General features: G+C 38.1%; 1 protein-coding gene and 1 pseudogene across 2 annotated transcripts in view; both read right to left on the bottom strand.

Moving 5' to 3' along the window:
• Positions 1–2494: 2494 nt before the first annotated feature.
• The window catches only part of LOC100619001 (inter-alpha-trypsin inhibitor heavy chain H1), a 42963-nt gene continuing 21509 nt past the window's right edge, over positions 2495–23948 (bottom strand). For both annotated transcript variants that reach the window (XM_056804902.1, XM_056804903.1), the window contains 9 exons: positions 22718–22857; positions 21784–21938; positions 18673–18690; positions 17515–17616; positions 15924–16037; positions 15599–15800; positions 14918–15090; positions 13004–13115; positions 2495–2893 (listed from right to left, as the gene is read on the bottom strand). In XM_056804902.1, the coding sequence (XP_056660880.1) occupies positions 2764–2893; positions 13004–13115; positions 14918–15090; positions 15599–15800; positions 15924–16037; positions 17515–17616; positions 18673–18690; positions 21784–21938; positions 22718–22857 (1146 nt within the window). In that variant the 3' untranslated portion in view covers positions 2495–2763. The remainder of the gene's footprint in view (positions 2894–13003; positions 13116–14917; positions 15091–15598; positions 15801–15923; positions 16038–17514; positions 17617–18672; positions 18691–21783; positions 21939–22717; positions 22858–23948) is intronic.
• Positions 18697–21777, bottom strand: LOC103092822 (phenylalanine--tRNA ligase beta subunit-like; annotated as a pseudogene).

Genomic DNA, 23948 nt, shown 5'->3' on the forward strand with positions numbered 1-23948 from the left:
TAGTAATAAGATATTATAGTAATAATCTCACTTTCCTCCTTTCTATTTTCTATCTGTACTTCTCAGATTAAACTAAGAGTTTTATCAAACTGCTCTCCTCACTTTTTTCAAACTCCAACCAAATTAACCCTTAACAAAACATGATCTTTTGAAACATCTTTTGAAGTGTTCTGTTTTGCAAACACAATCTTTAATCATCAACTTTCTTGGCAAGTTCAATATTTGTTTCTGTTGACTAGTGTATGTACACAAAGAGAGAATGGATTTTTATTGAACAAAATACAGTGTTAAAGGGATTAACCCAGGGACTCGCTGATTGATCTGATGAATTTTTGTCTGCAGATGGTAAAGCAACATGAAGAATGTGTTGTTCAACCCTTTTTCAGTCATATCCTTCTCATTGTAACCCCATTTGGGGTTTTCTTGGCAAAGATACTAGAATGCTTTATCATTTACTTCTCCATCTTATTTTGCAGGTGGGGAAACTAAGGCAAACAGGTTTAGTGACTTGCCCAAGGTCACTTGGGCACAGCTGGTAAGTTCTGAGGCTGGTTTTGAACTTAGCAAGATGAGACTTCCTGACTCCAGGTCTGGCACTCTATCCACTGTGTCAACTAGGTTGCCCCATGAAGGGTACAGGCAATCCCATTAGTGCCTTATTGGCTTTGGTTGGTTTGTACTGAGTGGACCTCTTCCCAAGAAAGGACTCTATAGAGTGGACTCTTATTACAGTAGCTAGCTCTCTGTGAATCTCTATAAAAATAAGAGAATAAGAAACTCTTTTCTGTACTCTAGGTTCCTTTTCATATTTTTTTGCCCTTTCCCATTTGTTTTTGATTCCGTGAAATACCAGAATCTAGTCTTTTGGCCAGTGGAGATTTCCTGAGCAGCACCAGCATTAGTGGGTGTCCTGTGGCTAACCCCAAGTTCCAGAACTGTTCTAGAATTCATAACTTCAGAAGTTTCATAGTCTAACTTTCTAAAGGGAGAAGAGGATTTCTTAATCAGGATAAGGATCACTCATATGACACCTACAACTGGAGAGCAAAGACACAATATTCAGGGGAGAGGGACAGGGCAAATTTGTGGACCTTGCCATCTCCTCCCACACACACTAAGTGAATTATTCACTGGGACTCATTCAGCAGTCCCAAAACAGCTTTTAAGTGGTGTGAAATGTTTGAGGAAGGACCTTCCCAGCATCTCTGAATTGAGAATGGCATAAGTCTGGTAAGTAGCGTAAGACTTGGTGGGAGGATTTATCACAACGTCAAAAGGCTGCCTCAAGGGTGTCCCTAGTTCAGTCCCTTCTAAAGGGAACCACTTAGGGCCTTATTGTGTTTTCCACATCTGCCTACGATATCCTTTAGGTCCTTTGAGCATCTTATATATTTTCTCTATCTTTTTCATAGAATCAAGGATTTAGAGTTAGAAGGCCACTGAACCCAATCTCCTTATTTTTCAGATAAGGAAACTGAGACCAGGAGAGGTTAAATGACTTCCCCATGGCCACATAACCACTCACTGCCAGAAGCAGGATTTTAATTCACTTGTTTCCTATTCCAAGTCCAACATTTTATCCAATATGTCATACTGCCTCACTCTGAGTCCTCTGTATTTTCTACATTTTCTGTGGGGTAAAATAAAGGTTGTCTTTTATTCAAATGGCTTTGTTAGCTTGGATGATCATATAAGATCTGGGGACCCTTTTACCTATATTTATGGAAACTAGATATATTCTCTATTTAGAGATTTTCTAGGAGAAAATTCTAGAAGAGGATATAATGAACCAAAAAGAGGAACCATTTCTTTTTTTTTATCATCCTGTCAGATTATAACCAATCCATGAGGGCCTGGAGTCTTTAAGTCATAGGTTTAAATAACACCAAAGTCAAGATGATTTGATTGTTCTCGGATATAAATAATAAATGCACGCATATGGTCAGAAAGATGGAAGACAATGACTTTGTCTCCTTTACTTGGCTATTTTTCTGGCTCAGATTCATTTAGAAACACATTGGGAAAGAAATAGGTCTTCTAGCCCAACTTCTACATAGCTATAGTAGGGTTTCTTTGTAAGAGCACCTTGAAAATGTTTTTTCCCCTAGAGATCCACTTTGGGGAAAGATTTTTGGAATTCATGTTCCCCCGGGGCAGGGAGAATTCAATGATAGAAGAAACAAACAGAAAAAAAATTCAGAGATGATAGGATAAAAGGTGAACTTCTAAAGAAGACTGATTTTTTAAAAATAATCACCAATCCTTAGACAACCAACTTTGGGGGCTCTAAGAAGGCGAGGATGTTTCAGCAGGGTAGGTTCCAGATACCTTGCCTTTAGGACTTCTGGTCATCCTCCTTTCTCTTTATTGCCCCCTGCTTCCCTTCCTTCCAGCTTTGCCACGTCTGAAAATCTACCTTTAAAGCTCCATTATGGGTTCTTGTGTTCTTCAGATGTCAACTAACCACTCCCCATTCCCTAAATGTACACAGCTCTGGAGCAGAACAAAACTACTGTTTAATGAGATATACAAAATGTCAACCATAATTACATAACAGAATTTGAAAGAGATCAGAGAGAAATTTAATTTAGAAAACAGAATGGAGTGAGGTCAGTAGACATGTGTATACACTGAACTGCTGGCCATGGCTCCATCCAGCTCCATCCTTTTCCTCCTTGGGTTACAAATGCTCAGAGCTGGCTCTCATGTGATCAGAACTACAGACTCACAAAGGAGAATATGAGATTTTCCTAAACATTGGAGTTAGAATATGCTGGGGATAACGTAGTCCATGTGGGTGCCATCAATCAGCCCGGCACCATTGTCGTGCACAAACCAGCAGGAGACATCACTGCCCAGCCAGGGGTCCTTTCTATAGTCTTTCTGTGAGCCCCTAAAAGGAGAAATGGATGAGTTATAAAATGCCCAAGAAAGGAGGATCCCCAGTACAATAGGTTTGCCTTCACCCACTCAAGTCTCTGAGTTAGTGGGAGGGAAGAGTAGAGACTCAAAATGCCTAGAATATCTGCCTGCCTCCTTCTTTCCAATATTTATTTTCTTTCAGGTCTCATGAAAACCCACAGGGTCTCCTTTAATTAATGTTACATCACTGCAACTGTGCAGCTAGGTGTAGTCGATAGAGTGCCAGGGCTGATGCCAGGAAGTCTCTTCTTGACTTTAAATCGGACCTTAGACACTTGTGACCCTGGATGAGTCACTTAACCCTGTTTGCTTCAGTTTCCTCATCTGTAAAATGAGTTGGGGAAGCAAATGGCAAACCCTTAGTATCTTTGTCAAGAAAACCCCAAATGGGATCATGAAGAATCAGACATGTCTGGAAAAGGACAGTTTCCACATTCTGTGTGCCTTTGTCCATTACTGTAGTTAATACCATTTTTTGGAAAATTTCTTGTACCTGTTATGGCTTTGACTGATAATTGTAATTCTTTAGTTATTTTATACATGCTAATCTTTTCTCCTCAACTAGATTTTCAAGAGTAGAAATTATTTTTCCCTTCTCTTACTTCCCTTAGTAAAACATCATAAAAAGATAAATGCTAAAATGCACAAACAAGAATAAAAAAAGATTGTACATGAAGCTTAATTTCTGTCAAGGTTCATTTATTTTAAGTTATGTTAACAAGTTAGTAACAAAATTGTCATGTTTGTACCTTTTTCTGAACTTCTTTCCTTCTATGTAATTTTTCATATTTTGTTTCTATTCTTTCCATATTATTTACACAGTTGTAGTTACTATATATAGTGATTTAAGTTCTATTTTCTTCACTTTATATTACATTGTCCATCTTCCTATATTTCTGTGTACTCTAAATTTTTTATTTCCTATGCTATAATATTAATCCTATTTTTATACAATTTGTTTGATCGTTCTTCAAGTGAGGGGTTCATTCTGTGATGTAAAAACAAAGACTAGGGCAGGTAGGTTGCTCAATGGGGAGAGAGGCAGGCCTGGAGACGAAAGGTCCTGGGTTCAAATCTGGCATCAGACACTTCCTAACTATGCGACCCTGGGCAAGTCACTTAAACCCATTTGCTTGGCCCTTACCACTTTTCTACCTTAGAACCAATACCTGTATCAATCCTAAGACAAAAAGTAAGGGTTTTTAAGGAGGGGGAGGCATCAGCACAACATTTAAAACATAACTAATTTTGAAGTTCAAATTTTTCTTAAATTCATTTTTTTTTGCTTATCTTATTTGCTATCGGGCACACAGATATGTAATACTGATATTCTTTCTTATTTGCTATCAGGCACACAGATATGTAATACTGATATTCTTTCAAGTCAATGGTAAGTTAAACATACTACAATTTCCTTATTTTAGTATGGAATCTTCACCATCCAATAGTGGAAATCACAATTTATTTTTGCCTTCACATCCAATGGAATTCTTGTACATTCCATTTCCTTATAGAAGTTCTCTAGAGAATGCACCCAATATCCTTTGTGTCTTCTTTGAGGTCTTTTAACATTCCACAGGTATCACTGGAGAATTTGGACTATCCATCAGTCATCTCTCACTCTAATTATATGATGGGTCCACCTCATTTTCTGATCTTATATTTCCTGAATGGCATCGTTCAGGCCACTTTCATATACAAGCCATTACTGGTGACATGTGGAAGCCTAATGAATTTCCCCACAGATAGCAATTTTCATTATTTTCTGATTATGGTGGTCCATGATTTTAAACCCCATGTCTTCTATAGAATACTGGCATTCAAAGGTATGGAGTTTTGCATCAGAGAATAGATTAGAGTCACTGAAGATGCTGCCCAATTCTCCAAATACAGCCCAATTCCCTCTCTTACTCCTATTAATTTTGGTCCCAGCTCATCCTCCATTGGCAACGCCGGTCCATTAAATGTGAACACTGTCATAGAAGGTGTCCCATAAAACGGTTAAATGAAAGAGGAGTTTTGTCTAGAAGATGATACCTTTCCACTGCTTCTGTTTCAGGATGACATGATGCTGACTATATTGAGACTCAACTACTACAGACATTCTTTTTTAAGTGAAAAATTAAGAGAATAAAAATACTCTTAGAACTTTCACAAACGGAATGTAATTCTTTGCTGCTATATAAATTTATTAAATATATTTATATTTGTGGTAATAATATCCTAAACAGTTGGTTGTGCTAAAAAACACAATGTATTTTCAATTTTCAACAATAAAAATAACAATGATGTTAAGACTGTATTCATTCAGGAATATCTGTTTATTTTCATGTGGTATCCTCAGAAGTTATTGCTTAATTGTTCATATAATGGTCAGAGCAAGTATTCAATAATTTTATAGAATCATAATAGGTTACTTCACAACTTAGAAATCAGTAATTCTTCTTGACTAGAAATAATGGCTGCAGGGATAGCCATGTAGCACAGTGGATAGAATGCCAGGTCTGGAGTCAAAAGAATGTAGGTTCAAATCTTCAAATCTGACTTCAGACTTCCTAACTGTGTGATCCTGGACAAGTCATTTAACCCCAATTACCTAGTTCTTGCTGATCCTTTGTCTTAGAAAGACTACTAAGACAGAAGGTAAGGTTTTTAAAAAAAGGAAGAAAGAGAAAGGAAGGAAGGAAGGAAGGAAGGAAGGAAGGAAGGAAGGAAGGAAGGAAGGAAGGAAGGAAGGAAGGAAGGAAGGAAGGAAGGAAGGAAGGAAGGAAGGAAGGAAGGAAGGAATGAAAAAATGGCTGCAACTACATTAACAACTCAATTTGGGTCTTATTAATGGCCACAGATTTTCTTTATGAAACAAACTTAAAATCCATCTTTGCTATGTGTTAACTAGAGCAGAATTAATATAAAGTACTAAGCATATTTAAATATTATGAATTTAATGATTACTGTACTATGTGAATTTGTGGTTTTTCCACAGAAAAATCCTATCAGCATTAAAAACAACTTTTTCTTAATATTTCTGTTAGTGACTATTAGCTTTGAGTTAATGACTAACTTTAAAGTCAGTCAAGGATTATAAGCATTTGACCTACTGAAGAAGGGAATCATTTCACCTGACTTGAGAATTTTTTTAATGTACTAGAAAGTTTTAAACTTACATTTCCAAAATAGAAATCATGCACTATTGAAAATTACTAAAATCATTTTCAAAGTCAATAGATCTGGTACAACCTTAACATCATTAACAAAAGAACAAAGTCAAGAAGAAATCACAGGTTGCTATATAAGCATTTCAAAGACTTGCAACCATCCTAGATTTCTTTTTTTTTTTAAACTCTTACCTTCCTTCTTAGAATCAATACTGCATAGTGGTTCCAAGGCAGAAAACAGTAAGGGCTAGGCAATAGTGGGTTAAGTGACTTGCCCAGGGTCACACAGCCAGAAACTGTCTGAGGCCAGATTTGTACCTAGAACCTCCTGTCTCTCAATCCACTGAGTCACCTAACTGCCCCCTCTAGATTTCTTTAGGATCTAAAATTGGTCCCCAGAGTGAATATATTACCACCTATTAGCAGAAAATGATATTTTCAGAAAGTAAAATAACTCTCCTCCACAAATTCAACAAATAATGCAATATTCTCTGTTCTTAAGGTTTAAAAATATATCAACTGAATATCCAATTAGAAAAAAAAGCAGATTGTCTCAGGAGAGGAAGAGGCAAAAGGAGAAAGATTGGCCTCTTTTTATGTCATTAAGAATATCTGGGGGGCAGCTAGGGACCTCAGTAGATAGAGATCCAGGACAGGATTGGGTAGGATCTGGGTCTAAATCTGACCTCAGACATTTCCTAGCTGTGTGACCTTGGGCAAGTCATTTGACCACAATTGCATAGCCCTTACCACTCTTCTGCCTTGGAACCAATACTTAGTATTGATTTTAAGATCGAAGGTAAAAGTTAAAATTGAAATTGAAAAAAAAAAGAATACCAGTATTTAATCACATCATGACCAATTTTGAAGATTATGGGAAATTCTGAGACTAACAAAGATGAATTGTAATGACTTGTAGTTCTATGAAATAATGTCCTAAAGTTAAATATTACCTTAAAGTTTTAGTTTTAAGATGAAAAAAGAAGAAATGATTGTTTTAGGTTTTGTGTTGTTAAAAAATGAAGAATTACTATTATTTTTTATAGATTTTTTTTCCTGAACAATCCACTTTAATGTGTAATGATTTCAGTTGTCTAGTACTAAAAATTGAGCTTTTAAAGATGATCTTATAATACTTAGCATTGCCAGTGCGTGTAAAAGAGTTTACTTCAATTTCAACTGAACCCCTGATTAATTCTCATTCTTCTTCTGGAAAAATGATGGTTATGTACGTGTGGTTTTGGAAGTACTTCACAAAGGGAATCTGCACTTGCTTCATCTCCATTATCTAATTCAATCTTTGTAATTACATCCATCTGTAGTTCTCTTACTAAATCTTGCAGCAGAGGACTCTTAGTGCAAGAATACAGCGTCCTTTCTCCTATACTGCATGCATACCCAGGAAGTGAGTAAACAAAGCCTATGAACTTCAAATTATCTCCTTTTGGAGATGTTTACACTCAGGGGAAATGATAACGTGCTGAGTCTTTCAGAATCCTTTTTGGAAAGTCTTTTAGCACTGAGTTTGTCATGTTCATTGTTCTATTCTCGACTGCACATAGTTGAGCTGACTTCTATTCATTTTTTTTCAAAGATCAAAGAGCTTCACCAGCAATGAGGAATATTATTCCTTGTAGTATGGACTACTCAGAGGCCATACCAACATTAGGTTGGACCTAACTAATTTTAATTTACTATAATTCTTCCTCGGCTTGGGGCAAGGAGGTAGGGGAAGACTGAGAGAGCAAGTATTTTCTATAGCCACTCAGTGAAATGCCTTTCTTCCTCATACCAAATAATTCATCTTTAATATTACTACCTCCAAAGTCCATTTTCAGGGGTCCTCTGTCTCCTATGTACTACAGTTTTTGATGAATGTGAGAATATTCTGCAAACGAAAGCAACAAAATTTCATTCGTATCATCACATATTCTGAAAATCTAACTTGTTTGCTATGTAGCATAGCTGCTTGCCTTCTAACAATGGTAGAATGAAAGAATTGTAATCTTTATCTTGAGACTTTGCAGGATAACTAGAAGATCCAATTACAACTATCCAGCACGTAGATATCTTTAGACTGTATTTCCCATTCCTTGTGCTGGCAGAAATATCTCTTTTTCACTTGCTTGAACAGTACACTTATAGGACATGGGGATGAGGCAGTCCTTTGTTCCCAGGCTTTGGTACAGAATGAGCCTTAGCTGTCAGGAAATATCCAGATATTCTTCAATGATATCTATGGCCACTTTAAAAGAGCATGGCCTAACAATTCAGGCAAAAATAATCAAATACATAACAAATGTCTATTGGTCAGACTATGACATGCAATTGGACAAGCAACATTTTGAGCTATGGCTCTTTATGCTTTTTGTTTTAAATTCATATTCTTCTGAAATCATCATTGTGATTCCAGATTTTCTGGCATCAGCTAAAGCTTCATAAATTTTAGCCTATACTTGCAATTTAAATCTAGATGGGACTGTTATGTTAGAATTCAAATGTAATATCTCCACTGTCTTTGAGGAGGAAAAGATATTTGTTTTTAAAATCTTGACATATTTTTTCTAATTTTCTTATATTTCTTATCCTCCAACCAGATGCATTCTTAAATATCCTAAGGATTGTTTTCTTAGTTGGATATCCCTTCAAGCTTCCTTTAAACTTGTTTTCCTTTTACTGCCTCTTGCCATCTTCTGAAAGGATACTGTTCATAATCTTGCATCTTCACTCTCGTCAAGGTCTTACAATTCAATATAATATATTTATTAAGCTCCTAATCCATGCAAAGCACTGTGCTAGACTTTGGGGAGACAAAAAAGAAATACAAAGGAGTTTACACTCTAAATTGGTCTTGTTCTTGGGTTCCATATTTCCTTCCTTGGAATAAGATCAAGTGTTTTCTTGATAAGGAGATTTCTAGCCCTCCTCTTTGTGACAATTGGTCTACAGTTGTTAAACTTCCCTAAGAAATGTAAATAGTCTATGTAGGTAGATATCTGTTCTTTTATCCATTTGCCATTTTTCAGCATCAACAAATTGTTTCAATTGATTGATATATCTATAACTCAGTTTTGTTCTTTCTTCTAGTTTGATAGTGCATTTTTATTATTCTTCCAACAAGCTAGTGATCTGATTATACATAGCTAGCTAATTCAGAAATGACTACCACAGTAGTAATCAGTCATTTATTGCCCATTAAAACATAATCAATTTCCTTTTTATTCTGTTACTTGGAGTTCATCACATGCAGAATCTCCCAAGTCTCTTCTTGTAAAAAATATTCAGTAGACATATGCAATGTTTATGTATAGTCTATAAACCATTAGCTCATTCATTTACTCCTACTGAACCATGTTTTCCAACACATTTTCACTGTCCCACTCCTACCCTCAGCTTTGCATTGAAGTCGTCAGAACTTAAAGTGTATTTGACTTTGGAATTATGGGAGAAAAGTTATCAAAATTTTTTATATAACAATCCCAAGGAGATAAAAGACAAAATCCAAAGTTCCATACATATGAAAATATTCAAAGTAGCACATTTTGTAATAGCAAAAAACTGGAAACAAAGTAGATGCTTCTTGACTGGAAAACATCTGAACAAACTGTGATAAATGGATGTCATGGGACACTGCTGCACAGTCAGAAATGATAAATATAAAGAACTCAGAACAATTTGGAGAAACTTTCAGAACTTAAACAGAATGAAATAGGAAGAATCAAAATAACAAGTCTATACAGACTCCTGGGGATCTCCAAGGCCCTTTCAGGAAATCCATGAGATCAAAACTATTTTCATCATCATCATCATCATCATATGTCATTTGCCTATTTAAAAGCTCTTCTCTTTTCTGTCTGCATATCTGTGAGACCAGATTTCTTTATATTTCTTCAACCAAAAGAACATGTTGCAGTAGATTTAATGTAAAAGCAAATCTGCCTATCCACATGTCTTCTATTAAGCCAAACATTAATTTGCAATTATAAATTGTAAAACTACATTTTGCAAAAACTCTACTTTTTCTTTATTCTCCCATGACTTATTATAGGATTGTAATTCTAGTATTACCTCCTACCCCCTTTCCCTTATTACCTTGCTCTTTTGTCTCTATCATTTTAGTATTTCAACTTAGCTAAAATCCATTTATCCCTTTTTCCCTATATGTCCCATCTCAAATCTATTTGTCACTTGATTATTAACCAAAATAAATACTACTATAATTTTTTATAGAAATTCCCTAGAGTAACATGGAAAAATGTTGACATAGTAATATTGACCTAGCAATTAGTTGTAACCGATGTGATCACATTTGTAAATTACCCAGTAATTTTTGATGATTCATTTCTAATTTTAATTTTAATGTCATAATTGATCTAAAGTTGTTCTATCCCCATAATAAACTCATAAAATTCATGTAGAATTAAAATGTCTATCCTTTGTCTCTTAAATGAATCCTTAGCTTTTCGGAAATTGATTTGAGAATGAAGTCTTATATTTCATATTTTGGAAGATAACATTCAAGTTTCTTCTGTATGTGTACATCTTGTTTTTCTTGATGACTTTAGGGAAAATATTTTGCAAAATGAATTGCTGCTTTCAAATGTGGTCTTTTTATGATGATTTATATAATGTTGTCTCCTTGTCTTTATAAGCTTGAAGCCTGATAAGCTTGAAGCTTGGAATTTCAGGTTGCCTCTTGTTGGTATCCTATGAATTCTTTTGACTTAAAATTTGTATTTTGCAAATATTTATGTGAAATTTTCTTAATATGATTTCCTGAAATCTGGTGATGTCTTTTCTTCACAGTTTTGGAGAAAGCCAATGGTTCTTAAATGTTCTTTCTTCTTACCGTACTGTACAGATGACATTTTTGTCTTCATTGATTCTAAATCCTTTACAATCATTTTATGAGCACATGGAGGGCGGCCTTATTGGCTATTTCATTCATTCTGACTTCAAATGAAATAATTATATTTTTCTTTGAGCCTATTGATTTGCTTACATTTGCAATGAATATTTCTAAATTGTTAAATTTTTTCATCATGATGTCCTGAGATTCTTTGATACAAGGGAAAAGAGACTGGATTTAGATTCACAGAATCTTGATTCAATTCCCAGTCCTGATTCAAAGTTCAGGCCTGTCCTTTCGCTACTGTGTGAACTTGGATAAGTCATTTAACTTCTGTTGGCCTTAATTTCCTCTTATGCAAAATGAGGGATTTGGACTAGATAGAAACTAAGGGCTAAATTTTAAAGATAAAATTATAGATCTAAATCTATGATCTGATGGTTCATTTTCATCTAATCTTATATATTTGCCAATTTCATTTATGCATTAACTCCAATGTCTATAAAATTCTATTTTGTATTTAAAAGATTCTAACTTGTTCTCGGTATTCTGTTGCCAGCATGGCCTTGGGTTTTGTTTTTTCCAGTATATTTTTCTTCTGGAGATTTTGTTTTGAGGTTCTTTTAATTCATGGTATTTTTTCATTGCTTTAAAAGATCATTTTAATGACTTTTTTGAATGCTTTTTCACTTAAAAATCATTTTAAGCATTTCAGGAAGTTTTGCTTCTTTTTGGTATTTCTATTATTATTTTTGAAGGAGAAAGTGAGAAGCTCTTCTCTCCTGTTACCTGTCACTTCTCCACATCCTTAGAAAGTCTCTCAATCCCTAGTCCAGAGCTCTACACACAGAAGACATCCAATAAATGCTTGGTGGTTGGCTGATTTTGAAATACCTTTTTTTTTCTTAGACCATATCAAAGCTACCACATTATAAGACAGTGAGGGATCAGGGAAGGCATGTGCAGAGATGGGGTTTTCTGGTGAAAGTTAGGGTAAAACAAAATTTTGTCACGATCTATGCACTAGACTTAATCTCTCCATGGTCAGTTGTGAGAGAATAATCTATGACCAGCAGAGTATGATTATATTTTATTAACTGGCCAGGGATGCAATGGTAATTTAAGGCCTTCCCTATGTGCCCAGAAAATGATGATAAAGGATTTAGAATCAATATAGATAAAAATGGCATCTGTGCAATGCAGTAAGAAGAAAGAAGATTTAAATTTTAAATCTAGAAGGCATGCTAGAAGGTGAGCAGAGACCTACCAGTAGTAAGATATCATTCTGAAATGGGGACCAGGAAGTAAGTATATATTGTTCAGAAAGACTTCCAGTCCAACAGGAAGAATGCCAGGAGGCTGTGATGGTTAGGTTCAAATCTAGCAAGGGCTAGAGCTAGTGTTGATTAGGAAGAGTAGACCTAACAAGGTAATTTACTAGTCACAGTCATTTAAATAGTTAATTATTTAATTTACATAGTCCCATAATTTTTTCAGCAGTGTGATTTCTTTTACTTTGTTTTCGGCAGATGTTTTGGACTTCACTCTCCCCTTGCAAATAAGCCCTTCCTCACTGTATTCCCATGGTAGAGACAGGAAAGAAGGAGAAACAAAGCAGTACAGAACGTGGTTTAGAGTGGAAGATGGAGCTTTAAGTCTAAACCTGGTTAAATAGAGTGAAGGTCTAGGATTCCCCCAGGCCAGATTGTGCTCAGTGACTTTGGAACCCAAGAAAGCTGTGGTCATATTCTCTACAAGGTTTGCCATCACTAGGGCTTTCCATAGTCTACGATATGTGGGATTAGCTACCTTGACTGGTGGCTTTTCTTGTTAAGGGATGTGACAGCTTGGTCCCCACCAATCTGAGAAGGATGAGGGCTGGGGTTGGGTAAATCTGCCTTTCACACTCTTTTTCCTTTAAAGGAATGAAGAAATCTGGGTCCCAGCCCCTGAACACTCCTGAAAAGAGGTCCGATCGCCACAAAGGAGGCTGTATGACTTTGTCCCAACAATACTGGAGACCCTGGAAGGTGCAAAGGGATTGTTGCCCAAAGGCAACGTTTGCCAGTTTATTTACCTGGTGACCTTCAGCCTATGGTTTTTCACCAACATTGTAGCTTCTGGCTTGTTCGGGTCAGAGCCTGGCCGGACATCAAAAACTTCAAAGTCAAAAGAGTGGAAGAACTGTCCTGCAAATTCCATCAAAGATCACGGTTAACATTTGGGATTTCTGAAGAATGAAAGATTGAGGCATTCAGCACAGGGCCTTGGCACAGAATAGAGACTCAGTGAATGTTTGCTAAATAAGGAAGGGAAAAATCATTAAAAAAAAAACTTTCCTTCTTGATCTAACTCTGTGGACCATCAATTTTAGTCCAGACTAGTGTGGGCCTCTGGTTTTCCACAGGAAGAACCTACTCCAGCAGGGTAACAGACCCATAGGAGGGCTCTCACTACTACACTTCAAATCACCATAGCAAAGGGTAAGCCCTAGTTTTGACTGAGTAAAATAGGGTCACTCTGGCTGACACATGAATGACTAGAAGAAATGTATTCATTTGATGAAATGAGGTCTTGCTATCAATTTAACTTCTTGGTATTTTGTGTTTATTCTATAATAACTTTTTTTTAAAAAAACAATACTTTATTTGGTCATTTCCAAACACCACCCATTGGAGACAAAGATCATCCTCTTTTCATTCCCCCCCCCCCACCTCTCCCATAGCCAACACGCGATTCCACTGGGTATCACATGTGTTCTTGATTCAAACCCATTTCCATGTTGTTGACATTTGCATTAGAGTGTTAATTTAGAGTCTCTCCTCAAATATGTCCCCTCAACCCCTGTAGTCAAGCAGTTGCTTTTCCTCAGTGTTTTTACTATAATAACGTTTTTAAGCTAGCTTATTTTGATGAATTTTGAACATCAAATGGCATCAAAATATACCTTATTATTAATTTGTAGTTCAGTACACCATGTTGAAATAAAATCATGACCAAGACTCCTGAAATAGCCATATCTTATTTTCAATGGATTCTAATGACCCCTGGCCCATGGGGAAAAGTTATAGAGACATGTCGTTGCACTTCCTAGCTGTATGACCCTGGGTGAGTCACTTAACTCTATTTGCCTTGGTTTCCTCATCCGGAAAATGTAATGTAATCTGTAATGTAAAAAATCTGTAAAATGTAAAATATTTTTTAAAAGCTGGAAAAGGAAATTGCAAACTACTTAATATCTTTGCCAAGAATCCCAAATCAAGTCATGAAGAGTCAGACACTACTGAAACATGTAAACAGCAAAAACAACAAAGCAACCCCTGGGCTATGAAAAAAAGTTATGGAGACATTTGGGGTCACAGAATTTTTAAGTCATTTATGCAAAAAAAAAACTTTAGCCATTATCATGGTACATATTACTGGAGAAGCCATGTGAACCATTAATTGTCATTCTTTGGATATCACTGGACCATATGCTACTGACACATCCCCTAATTGTTACTTGTCCCTCACTGACTAGGCTACAGGTTTTGCCCAGAATTAGGAGTTTAGTAAGTAAGATGTTGCATTTCAATATTGAGTATAAAAGACAGAGAGCCCTTCAATGGTCCTCTGTATCTTGATATTAATAACTTGTTAGGGGGCATCTGGGTAGCTCAGTGAATTGAGAGCCAGGCCTAGAGATGGGAGGTCCTAGGTTCAAATCTGGCCTCAGACACTTCCTAACTGTGTGACCCTGGGCAAGTCACTTAATCCCCATTGCCTAGCCCTTACTGATCTTCTGCCTTGGAGCCAATACACAGTATTAATTCCAAGACGGAAGGTAAGGGTTTAATAAATAAATAATAACTTGTTATGGTGTCGGTCATGTCTCAAAATACAGAATTCTATGGTTCTTGGAATTCCAGGAATTGCTATACATTTACCCCAGGGGAAACCTTTCCCATCCACCTCCCAAGAACCACAAAACCAGAACAGCCTAGAATCTTACCCAGCAACCCATGTGTCCTTGGTGACATCTTGTGGCTGTCCACTGTATATATCCCCAGGAAATCTTGGTGGACAGGATGCTTTTTCCACACATGGTGTAAGACAACAACCATTGTGGCTCCATTATCCATGGAAACAACCAATTTTCGAGTTGGAAGGATAGTCACAGTCACCCTATAATGGAAAGAGCCCAAATTTGAAGTCAGAAAATCTGGATTAAACTCCCAGATTTGCCCCCTTGATAACAATATGACCTTAGATAAGTTACTGAACCTTTTTAGTCCCTGGTTTCTACATCTGTGAAATGTAAGATTTGGACCAGGTCATCCCTAAGACACTTCTGTCTTTCATCCTATGATCCTGTGATTCCTACTAGGGTCATGGAAGGACAAATGAATCTCCAAATCTCCAAAATGTTTTTGAGGCTATTAGGTTTCTCCATGAATACATATGTGTATGCATACATGCTTCCTCTCTCTCTCCAATTAGACTGCAAACCCTTTGAAGGCAGAGAATAATCCTTCGATTTTTATTGCTTTCCCTCTTGTGCCTAATATGAATCTATAAAGTGAACCCTTAATGGGCTTTTTTTTTATTGGGGGCAGAGGGAATGAGAATAGTGTGTCCATTGCCCATACAAATCTTATACCCTGTTCTCTCAAGTGAACTAAGGTTACTTTACCCTCCCTGCCTCAGTGTGACTTGGTCCATCCAGGAAAATACAGATCCCTTCATACCAGGGCGAAGAGTGATATTCTGAGGTGTCACCTCCAATGTGAATCCCATCTTCTGGTTCATAATTCCAAGCCTTCCAAAGTAAGTGTTTTTGTTCTTGCCATTGCTATGATTTTTATCACCAATGAGCTGCCCATTGACTATAATCCCTTGGGGAAAAAAAGAAGTTGGGGTACCCAATGAACTTTATGGCCCCTTTCCTACTTCCCCTCCCCAAGCACCATAAAATTATGTGATCCCACCCCTAATCCCAGGCCCACATCAGCTCCAACCTGTGTCTGGGTCTTGGATGAGGCTCAACACCACACCTGGCTCCTCATTGATATTGAAACAGATGGCATCGTCTTTCTCAGGCACCTGGATGATGAAATGTGGGTCTCCATCCACTGTAGGCAAAGATATAACTAGAAATCCTGGTATCCAGTGTAATTTCTTTGGGGAGTAGGCAAGGTTTAGAAGATTATCTGACCTGTTTGAGTGCCATTTTGTCAGAAGGAGAAGTAATCTATCCTCTAGAGAGTAAACCCTATTCCTGACCTCCTCAGCATGACTAAATAACCCCAATTTCCTCAACCCCTACAAAGAGTCAGAACAGGAGAAATGCTGGGAATAATGTGAAAGGATGACCTGTATGAAACAAGTTGGATACTGAAAACAGTTACAAATCTGGGATTCTCTCTGAGACAGACAGGAACTTTTCTTAAACCTCTGTTCAAAGATCTCACTCCCCTCAGCATCTCAGCATCACTATTCCACCGTTCGGTTTCTGTCCAGCAGCATCCAGAATTAAGATGCTTTGAAGATTGTAAGAAAGGCTGACTATGGAAACAAAAACTAAAAGAAGGTAAGCCAGTACAAAAAGAGGGGAGCCAAGGTAAGGCAAGATGAAGCCCATGTGCATTTTGGTAAGGCCGACAGGAATATCTATGGTTTCCTATAATTCTGAAACTTTAGCCTTTCCCCTTTCCTTTGAAATTCTCATTTTTCTCTGGAGCCATCCTCCCCATCAAAAGTTCTTAGAAAAACTTAAAGAGCTATCGATTTTTATGATTTGAGCAAAAAATATATATACATTTTTTCTGAATAATAACTAGCATGTATATAGCTCTTTGAGATTTTATATATGCACATGTATATATGTATACACACACGGTTATTACTCCTTGATCCTTACAACAACACTACAAAGGGGAATGTAATTTTTATGCCCATTTTATATGTAGATCAGAAAATTGGGGCCAGAAAAGGTTTAGTGATTTACTCAAGGTCATAAATAGCTACTAAGAATCTGATGTAGGATCTGAACTCATCTTCCTGACTCTAAATCCAAGCCTTTATTCACTATCCCAAGTAGATGCCGCTAAAGGGGAAAGCTGATCCTAAGAATGAGGCAGCCCAGAAAGGGTAACTCACCTTGTTCTGGGCATCAGGAGAACTGGGCACCAATCCCACTTACTAGCTGGGTGGCCCTGGAAGGAGTCACATTCCCTTGTCTGAGTCTCTGACTTGGCATGTTTCCATGGATTTGACCCAAACCCAAAATTTTGTGGCAATGAAGAGGGGCCTGAAGGAAAAGCCACAGAAGCCTGAAAGAGCCATGAAATGAGCTGCAGAGGAGGAACTGAGCCTTGTGATGGTGGGCTTGCCACAGGTGACTCAGGCACACTGACCTAGAAGGGCTTCTGAACTGCTGCTTCTCCAGGGTGGAAAAGAAAAAAAGAGTAGCTAGAACCCAGGAAGTCTGGGATGTGCTCACATTGCTAAGCAGAGGTCTTCCATGCCTCTCTAGGGACCCCTCTTTGGACTTTTTCCTGATTCAACTGATTTTCCTTGTAACTCATCACAGAATATGAATAGCCTTACCACCCGTCACATGATCTGGAGGACCCTGAGGATGAGGATGAGGACGAGGGCGAGGACGAAGATGAGAAGTTAGAGGATCCTGTTGAGCTGGAAGCACCCATACTGCCCAGGAAAAATCAATCAACCAGTCAATCAGCAAATATGTCCTAAGTACTTACTTACTATGTGCCAGTCACTGTGTGCCAATTGTTGGGGGATGGCAACATGATTTGAAAATTAGTGGTCATACACTGTTGGTGGATCTATGACCTTGTACGGTCATTCTGAAAGACAATTTGGAACTATGGCTCAGAAGTTACTGAACTGTGTAGAACTTTTACCCAGCAATACCACAATGAGATCAGAGAAAGAAGAGAGGAACTCACACGCACAAAAATATTGATAACAACTTTTTGAAGTCACAAAGGACTGAAAGGGAAGGGAATGTCCATCAGTGGAGGAATGGCAAACTAAAATAATGGAATCTATGTAATTGCCATCAATGTATTATTATTGTGCCATAAGAAATGGAATATTATTATGCCATAAGGAATAATAAAGGGGACAGTTTCAGAGTCACTATGAACCAGTGCCGAGAGAAAACCTACCCAATAACAATACTGTAGGAAATAAGTCATTTTTTAACTCAGTGACCTACCACAATCCCAGAGGATCCACCTCCTGGCAGAGAGGAGGCAGATTCAGGGTGCAGAAGGACACATATATTAGAAGGACATGGCCAACAAAGCACTTAATTTTGCAGGACTATGCATATTTGTTATAATTTGGAAAGGAGGGGCTTTCTCCACACAAATATTTGTCAGAGCAGGACAGAAAGACTTCAGGGGAGAACCCTACCTTTGGACAACCCTAGAGGAACTTTCCTCTCTGTTTCCACTCCCAGAGACCTTCTTTGGGGCAAGCTTAGAGACAGTGTGCCTAGGATGCCCTATAGGGAAGTGGAACTCAGTTGATTCTGTGGATCCCTGAAACAATGTCTTTGATATCTGGAAACAAAGAAACTTAAAACTAGAAAAAGGGCCGGCTTTCCTTGACCACTTCTTAGCAATCATGGCAACTGCCTTTTATCCCCATATGTTGTAGAAAGATCCAGGGAGAGAAGGGCTGGGGAGACTCTATGGCAGGTGGTTATTCAGACAGGGAGAACTCAGTACTTACATTTCTGCTTGGACTGATCTGTGGATAAAACAAAGCAGGATGCATGTGTCAACAAAGGCTTCCAGGGAAAACAGCATGCAACTCGCCCTTACCCCTCCCATATGTGAGCCATGAGGCCAAGGACCCTCAATAGTCTGGACCAAGTGCAACCCAGAACCTTGTTGGGGGAAGAGGCCCAGCTGGTCTTTGGGACCTCCTGAAATGGGTAACTGTGTACAAAGTATACAAAACCCCAAGAAGACCAGAGAGGCCGTGGCTACAGAGCCAAGTCTTCAAGGTTGCCAATGCTGCTCCCCTCCAGGACCCTCTACCACAACAAAAGTGGGGTTTATGAATTACTGAGGCACCACAGCATAATGATCAGAGCCCCATCTTGTGCCACAGAAGATCTGTGTCTAGTCCTGATCTTGTCCTTAACACTGTACAATCTTGGACAAATAAATCATTACTCTTCTGGGCCTGTTTCCTTACCTGTAAAATAAGGATAGTAATGCCTAATTCACTTATCTCATAAGGGTATGGTGAGGGTAAAATCATATAATGGACATGAATATGCATGGAGAGGTGTGAAATAGTACATACATACAAGGAATTAATATGATTCTCATCATTATTATTAATGAGGGAGCCCAGAGCCTAGGGGAATGAGGAGTAGAGCTTGCAGAAATACAGGAAGACAATGAATTAGGGAATACCCAAGATCAGGAATTGAGAAGAAGAAAAGAAAACACAAAAGCTCATGGAAACATCCCCACGGATAATTTGTGAAGGTTCAGCACTGGATGCAAACATCTTTGCTGGAATCCTTTGATACAATATCAGAAATTTCAAATAGTTTCAAAGGTAGAGACATCTTCCTCTTAGCAGCAATTGTCTTCAGGAACCCAGGAAGAAGAATGGTACACGCTACCTGAAATTCTGCTGCCTTCAGGTTGGCTATGTGACTATTTGTTGCAGAAATATCCATGCCAAATTTATCAACAAAATCCTCTTGTGAGCACAGAACAAAGGTAAGCATTTAGGTGAATCCTGCCGCTGCCAAGTCATGCCTCAGGAGTTTGGTGAGCTTATTCAGAGGTAATTGATTAGCTATGTTGTATATTTTCAGGATAGTCATCTGAATGTTGTTATAACCATAAGCAATAGCTGGCATCTTCAACAATATCACAGGCATGGATAATGTCAGCTCTGGTCGGAGGGATTTCCATCTCTATCTGGTTCCCATCCCTTATGACTTCTGACTTTAAATACATGCTGGTCAGAAGCTTTGCAAGACTTGTGGGGTTTCACTGATTCCAATTTGCTTGTTAATTAAATCAGCTTTCACCATCGCCTTTCAGTAAGCTAATTCTGGATACATATAGGATTTTCCATTGGGATAAATATCTTCGGAGCTTCAACCATAAACTGCTTCTCACAATATTTGCTGAACATTATGACGAGGACATTATGGACTATTTTTGCCTTAGTAAGATCAGTTCCAGTGCATTCAACAAACAAATCACCATTGATGATTGGAGTCATTGAAAGAACCACATCATTACTATCATAGATAACTGGGAATAGGGGTTTATTTTCAATAATGTGCAAGAAATGTTTCAGGTGGTTGTCAGTCTTGAATAAATGCATCAGTTCACAAGCTGTGTGCTCCTTTGATTTAGTGCCTTGAATTTAATATCTGAAGGCGCTATAAGTGGTGATCCCGAAATAGTGTCCAGATCGTGAATCCCAGTCACAACCAAGGAGCTTTTCCTACAGATGTTCTGATGCAATTTCTCCTGAAGTTCAACGAAGTTATCATAGAAAGCTTTAGAAAACTTGATGTTTCAAAGAACTGCTGCTATGGCATGAGAACAGACTTGGGCAGTCTCTTCTGTGATGATCTCTGGGTCTGTCCTCTGGACAGCCTCTGGGTCTGTCCATTATTTGGTTTTATCCTTTTGTATGTCAGAGCTTCTATCCTCTCTAAAAACCTGAAGCCCTCAAACCAATCCTTTCAGAAAAAGAAGATCATATCTGTTAGCAGGGACATCAATTTTGTAGAGAATGACATCAGAGGCTCCCTCTGCCTTTTCATCTCCTCCTCCTTTACTTATAATCTCCTTTTCAAAAGTAATTTCATCAAGCTCCAAACCAAATTCGAAACACAGTTCATCAAATTCTTCATCAGCATAGGTCTGACCCAGGGCTCAATCTTGCTTGATGCTGACAGTAGGCATGGCTTCTAGTTGCACCCAGACTCTGATTTATATTCTATGCAGGGTCATGAGGGAAAGAAAAGAATCTTCTTAGGGCTGCTGGGTGGCCCAGTGGAAAGAGAGCCAGGCCTGGAGTTGAGAGGACCTGGATTCAAATATGACCTCAGAACTTCCTAGCTATGTGACCCTGGACAAGTCACTTAACCCCCATTACCTAGCCCTTACCATTCTTCTGCCTTGGAACCAGTACACAGTATTGATTCTAAGATGGAAGGTATGGGTGTTAAAGAAAAGAAGAGAAGAGAAGAGAAGAGAAGAGAAGAGAAGAGAAGAGAAGAGAAGAGAAGAGAAGAGAAGAGAAGAGAAGAGAAGAGAAGAGAAGAGAAGAGAAGAGAAGAGAAGAGAAGAGAAGAGAAGAGAAGAGAAGAGAAGAGAAGAGAAGAGAAGAGAAGAGAATCCTCTTGTTCAAAGAGGGCTCATGTATCAGAATGATTATGTTGAAGGGAAGAATAGCCAAAGCTTCATGGTACATCACTTCCCCAGAAAGCAGGTACGCATCAACTGAAGAAAAGCTTTATACAGATCATTCACACACACACACACTCACACTCACACACACACACACACACACACAAAATACCTAAAAGAGTCATGCATTTGGGAGCTTAGGTTCTGGGAGAGAAAAACAAGCATTTAAGACAATAGTTTAAATAAATTTGCTTCTTCTACAAGTGAGCAAGCAGAAAATTCTAGGTGTATTTTGTGTGCATCTAGGAGATGTGTATTCTAGGAGATGCTTCGAGGTTTGGGAGTTTTTTTAGCAGCACTTTTTTTTTTTTTGACAAGCCGCTGACCACTTGTTAAGCACCCTTTGAGAACCATCTCATCTCATACACTGAAGAAGCTTTCATACCTCCTGGCTTATCAGCAATGGCAATCCGGTCATCAGGATCTCCTGGCTTGGTGATTACCATGGAGGTCAGAGGGGTCACAAATTTGTACTTCCGAGCCAGTTCAACAACTTTGGCAGAGAGATCATTCTTCTCCTTCTCACTGTTTGCTTTTGTCCTAAGATAAAACACCAGTTCTGAGCTCTGTCAGGGGTTCTAGGACTTCCTTGACTCAGGGATCACAGAAATACTGATATCTGCTTAAGAAAATTATAATTTAGCATGGTGCCTGACACTGGGGAAGTGAGGACCTTACAATTGATCCTTACAACAACTTTGCAAGGTAGGTGCTATTACTACTATACTCATTTTACAGCTGAGGCAAATAGAGGATAAGTGACTTGCCCAGGGCCACACAACTAGCAAGTATCTGAATCTAGATTTGAACTCAGATCTTCCTGACTGCAAGCCCAGCATTCTATCCACTGTGCCACCAAGCTACCTCCATAATAAGTAATTGCTAAACAAATAAATGAATGCTGAAAACCTGGAATAATAGTTTTTGATTCAAAATACTAGTAAATCTCATGGAGTATGTTTACTTAAATCATTATTTAGTTACTTTTGTCGTTTATTATTCCTCTTATAGGAGAATTCATGACAGTTTCAAATCTCAGATTATCACTTAAAAAATGCTGGGTCATCTTCCCCCAGTGCTGGCTGATGAATGTTCAGGAAACAAAAACTAATTTTAATATTTTTTGAACAATGATAGGTACTCAGTTATTATAATTGACTAATGTTAACTTAGTGAGCAAAACACAATGGGAAAAAAATCTGTCAAAAAGAAGAGAAAAAAATACAGCAGATATCCTAGGGCCGAAGAGAAAAGATGTTTAAATTATTTGTGCTATTGCTTTATTCTATGGATAATCAGGAGTGGACTGTAGCTGTTACCATTTTTCCAGTAATTGTTGGATGGTAAGATAAGCCCAGAGTCTCTCAATGTGTTCCTCAAACAAGTGGCCCCGTTCCCGGAGAATTTTCTCTGTCTCTTCTTCATCGACCAAGCATGTTGTGACCAGATTCTGGCCTGCCTGTAGGTTATGAAGATGGGGGAAATATAATGTGTGAGATCTGGAGAAAAAAAGGAAAAGAATCTTCTTGTTCAGAGGGCTGTTGTGTCAGAATGATTATTTTGAAGGGAACAATAGCCACTAGTTTCAGGGTACATCAACCCCCCCAAAGCGTAGGCACCCATCAGTTGAAGAAAAACTTTACGTAGGACATTCCCACAAAAAAAACAAATACCCCAAAGAGTCATGCAATTGAGAACTTAGGTTCAGTCATCTCTGAGAGAGAAAAGTAACCTGGCCCAGCCCTTGAACTCAAGTCAGATTTGCTTTTGCAAAACCAAATCCCTTAAGCTGGCATTTGAGGCCCTTTAGGTTGCACTGACATAGGACCTCACAGTTTACACCAAAACAGTCCTGTAAGGGGGACAGCACAAATATTATCAGCCCCATTTTAAAGATGAAGAAATTGGGGGCACAGATTGGGTCAGTGACTCACCTGCAGTCACACAAGTGGCAGAGCTGAGATTCAGAGGGCTATCTTTATTATACCACGTGGCAGCTGGCTTTGTTCTACCTTCCCAAACCCACTTCCCTGTGTTTCGGAAGGAAAACCCTAATCTCCACTCCACCCAGACCAAGTTCTTCACTGCTCTTCAAACTGGAGATGGGCTGCTGCTTCCATAACTTGCCTATAATATTCCCTTCTTCTGGAATGTCTTATCAAATGTCTAAATCATACCCATTCTACCAACAGCACCTTTCTGGTCATCAGCCAGCTGGCTGCTTTGGGATAGCCCTTGCTATTTTGTGTACATCCATCTTGACTCTTTAATTAGATGATAAGCTCCTCAAAGGCAGGGACCACATCTTATCCCTCCCCATATCCACCATCATTATGCTGACCCTCTCCAAGTCAACATGCATTTGTTGATCACTTGCCAGGTACTTATAGCTCCTAAGTGCTCAGGACTCAACAAATACTTGAACATATAAATTGAAAATATAAATAAATATATAAATAAAATCTATAAATATAAATAAATATATAAATAAAATCTATAAAATATAAATATAAAAATAAATTTGTATAAAAATAAATGCATATAAATATA

Source organism: Monodelphis domestica, chromosome 7, assembly GCF_027887165.1.
Source record: "Monodelphis domestica isolate mMonDom1 chromosome 7, mMonDom1.pri, whole genome shotgun sequence".
Classification (NCBI taxonomy): domain Eukaryota; kingdom Metazoa; phylum Chordata; class Mammalia; order Didelphimorphia; family Didelphidae; genus Monodelphis; species Monodelphis domestica.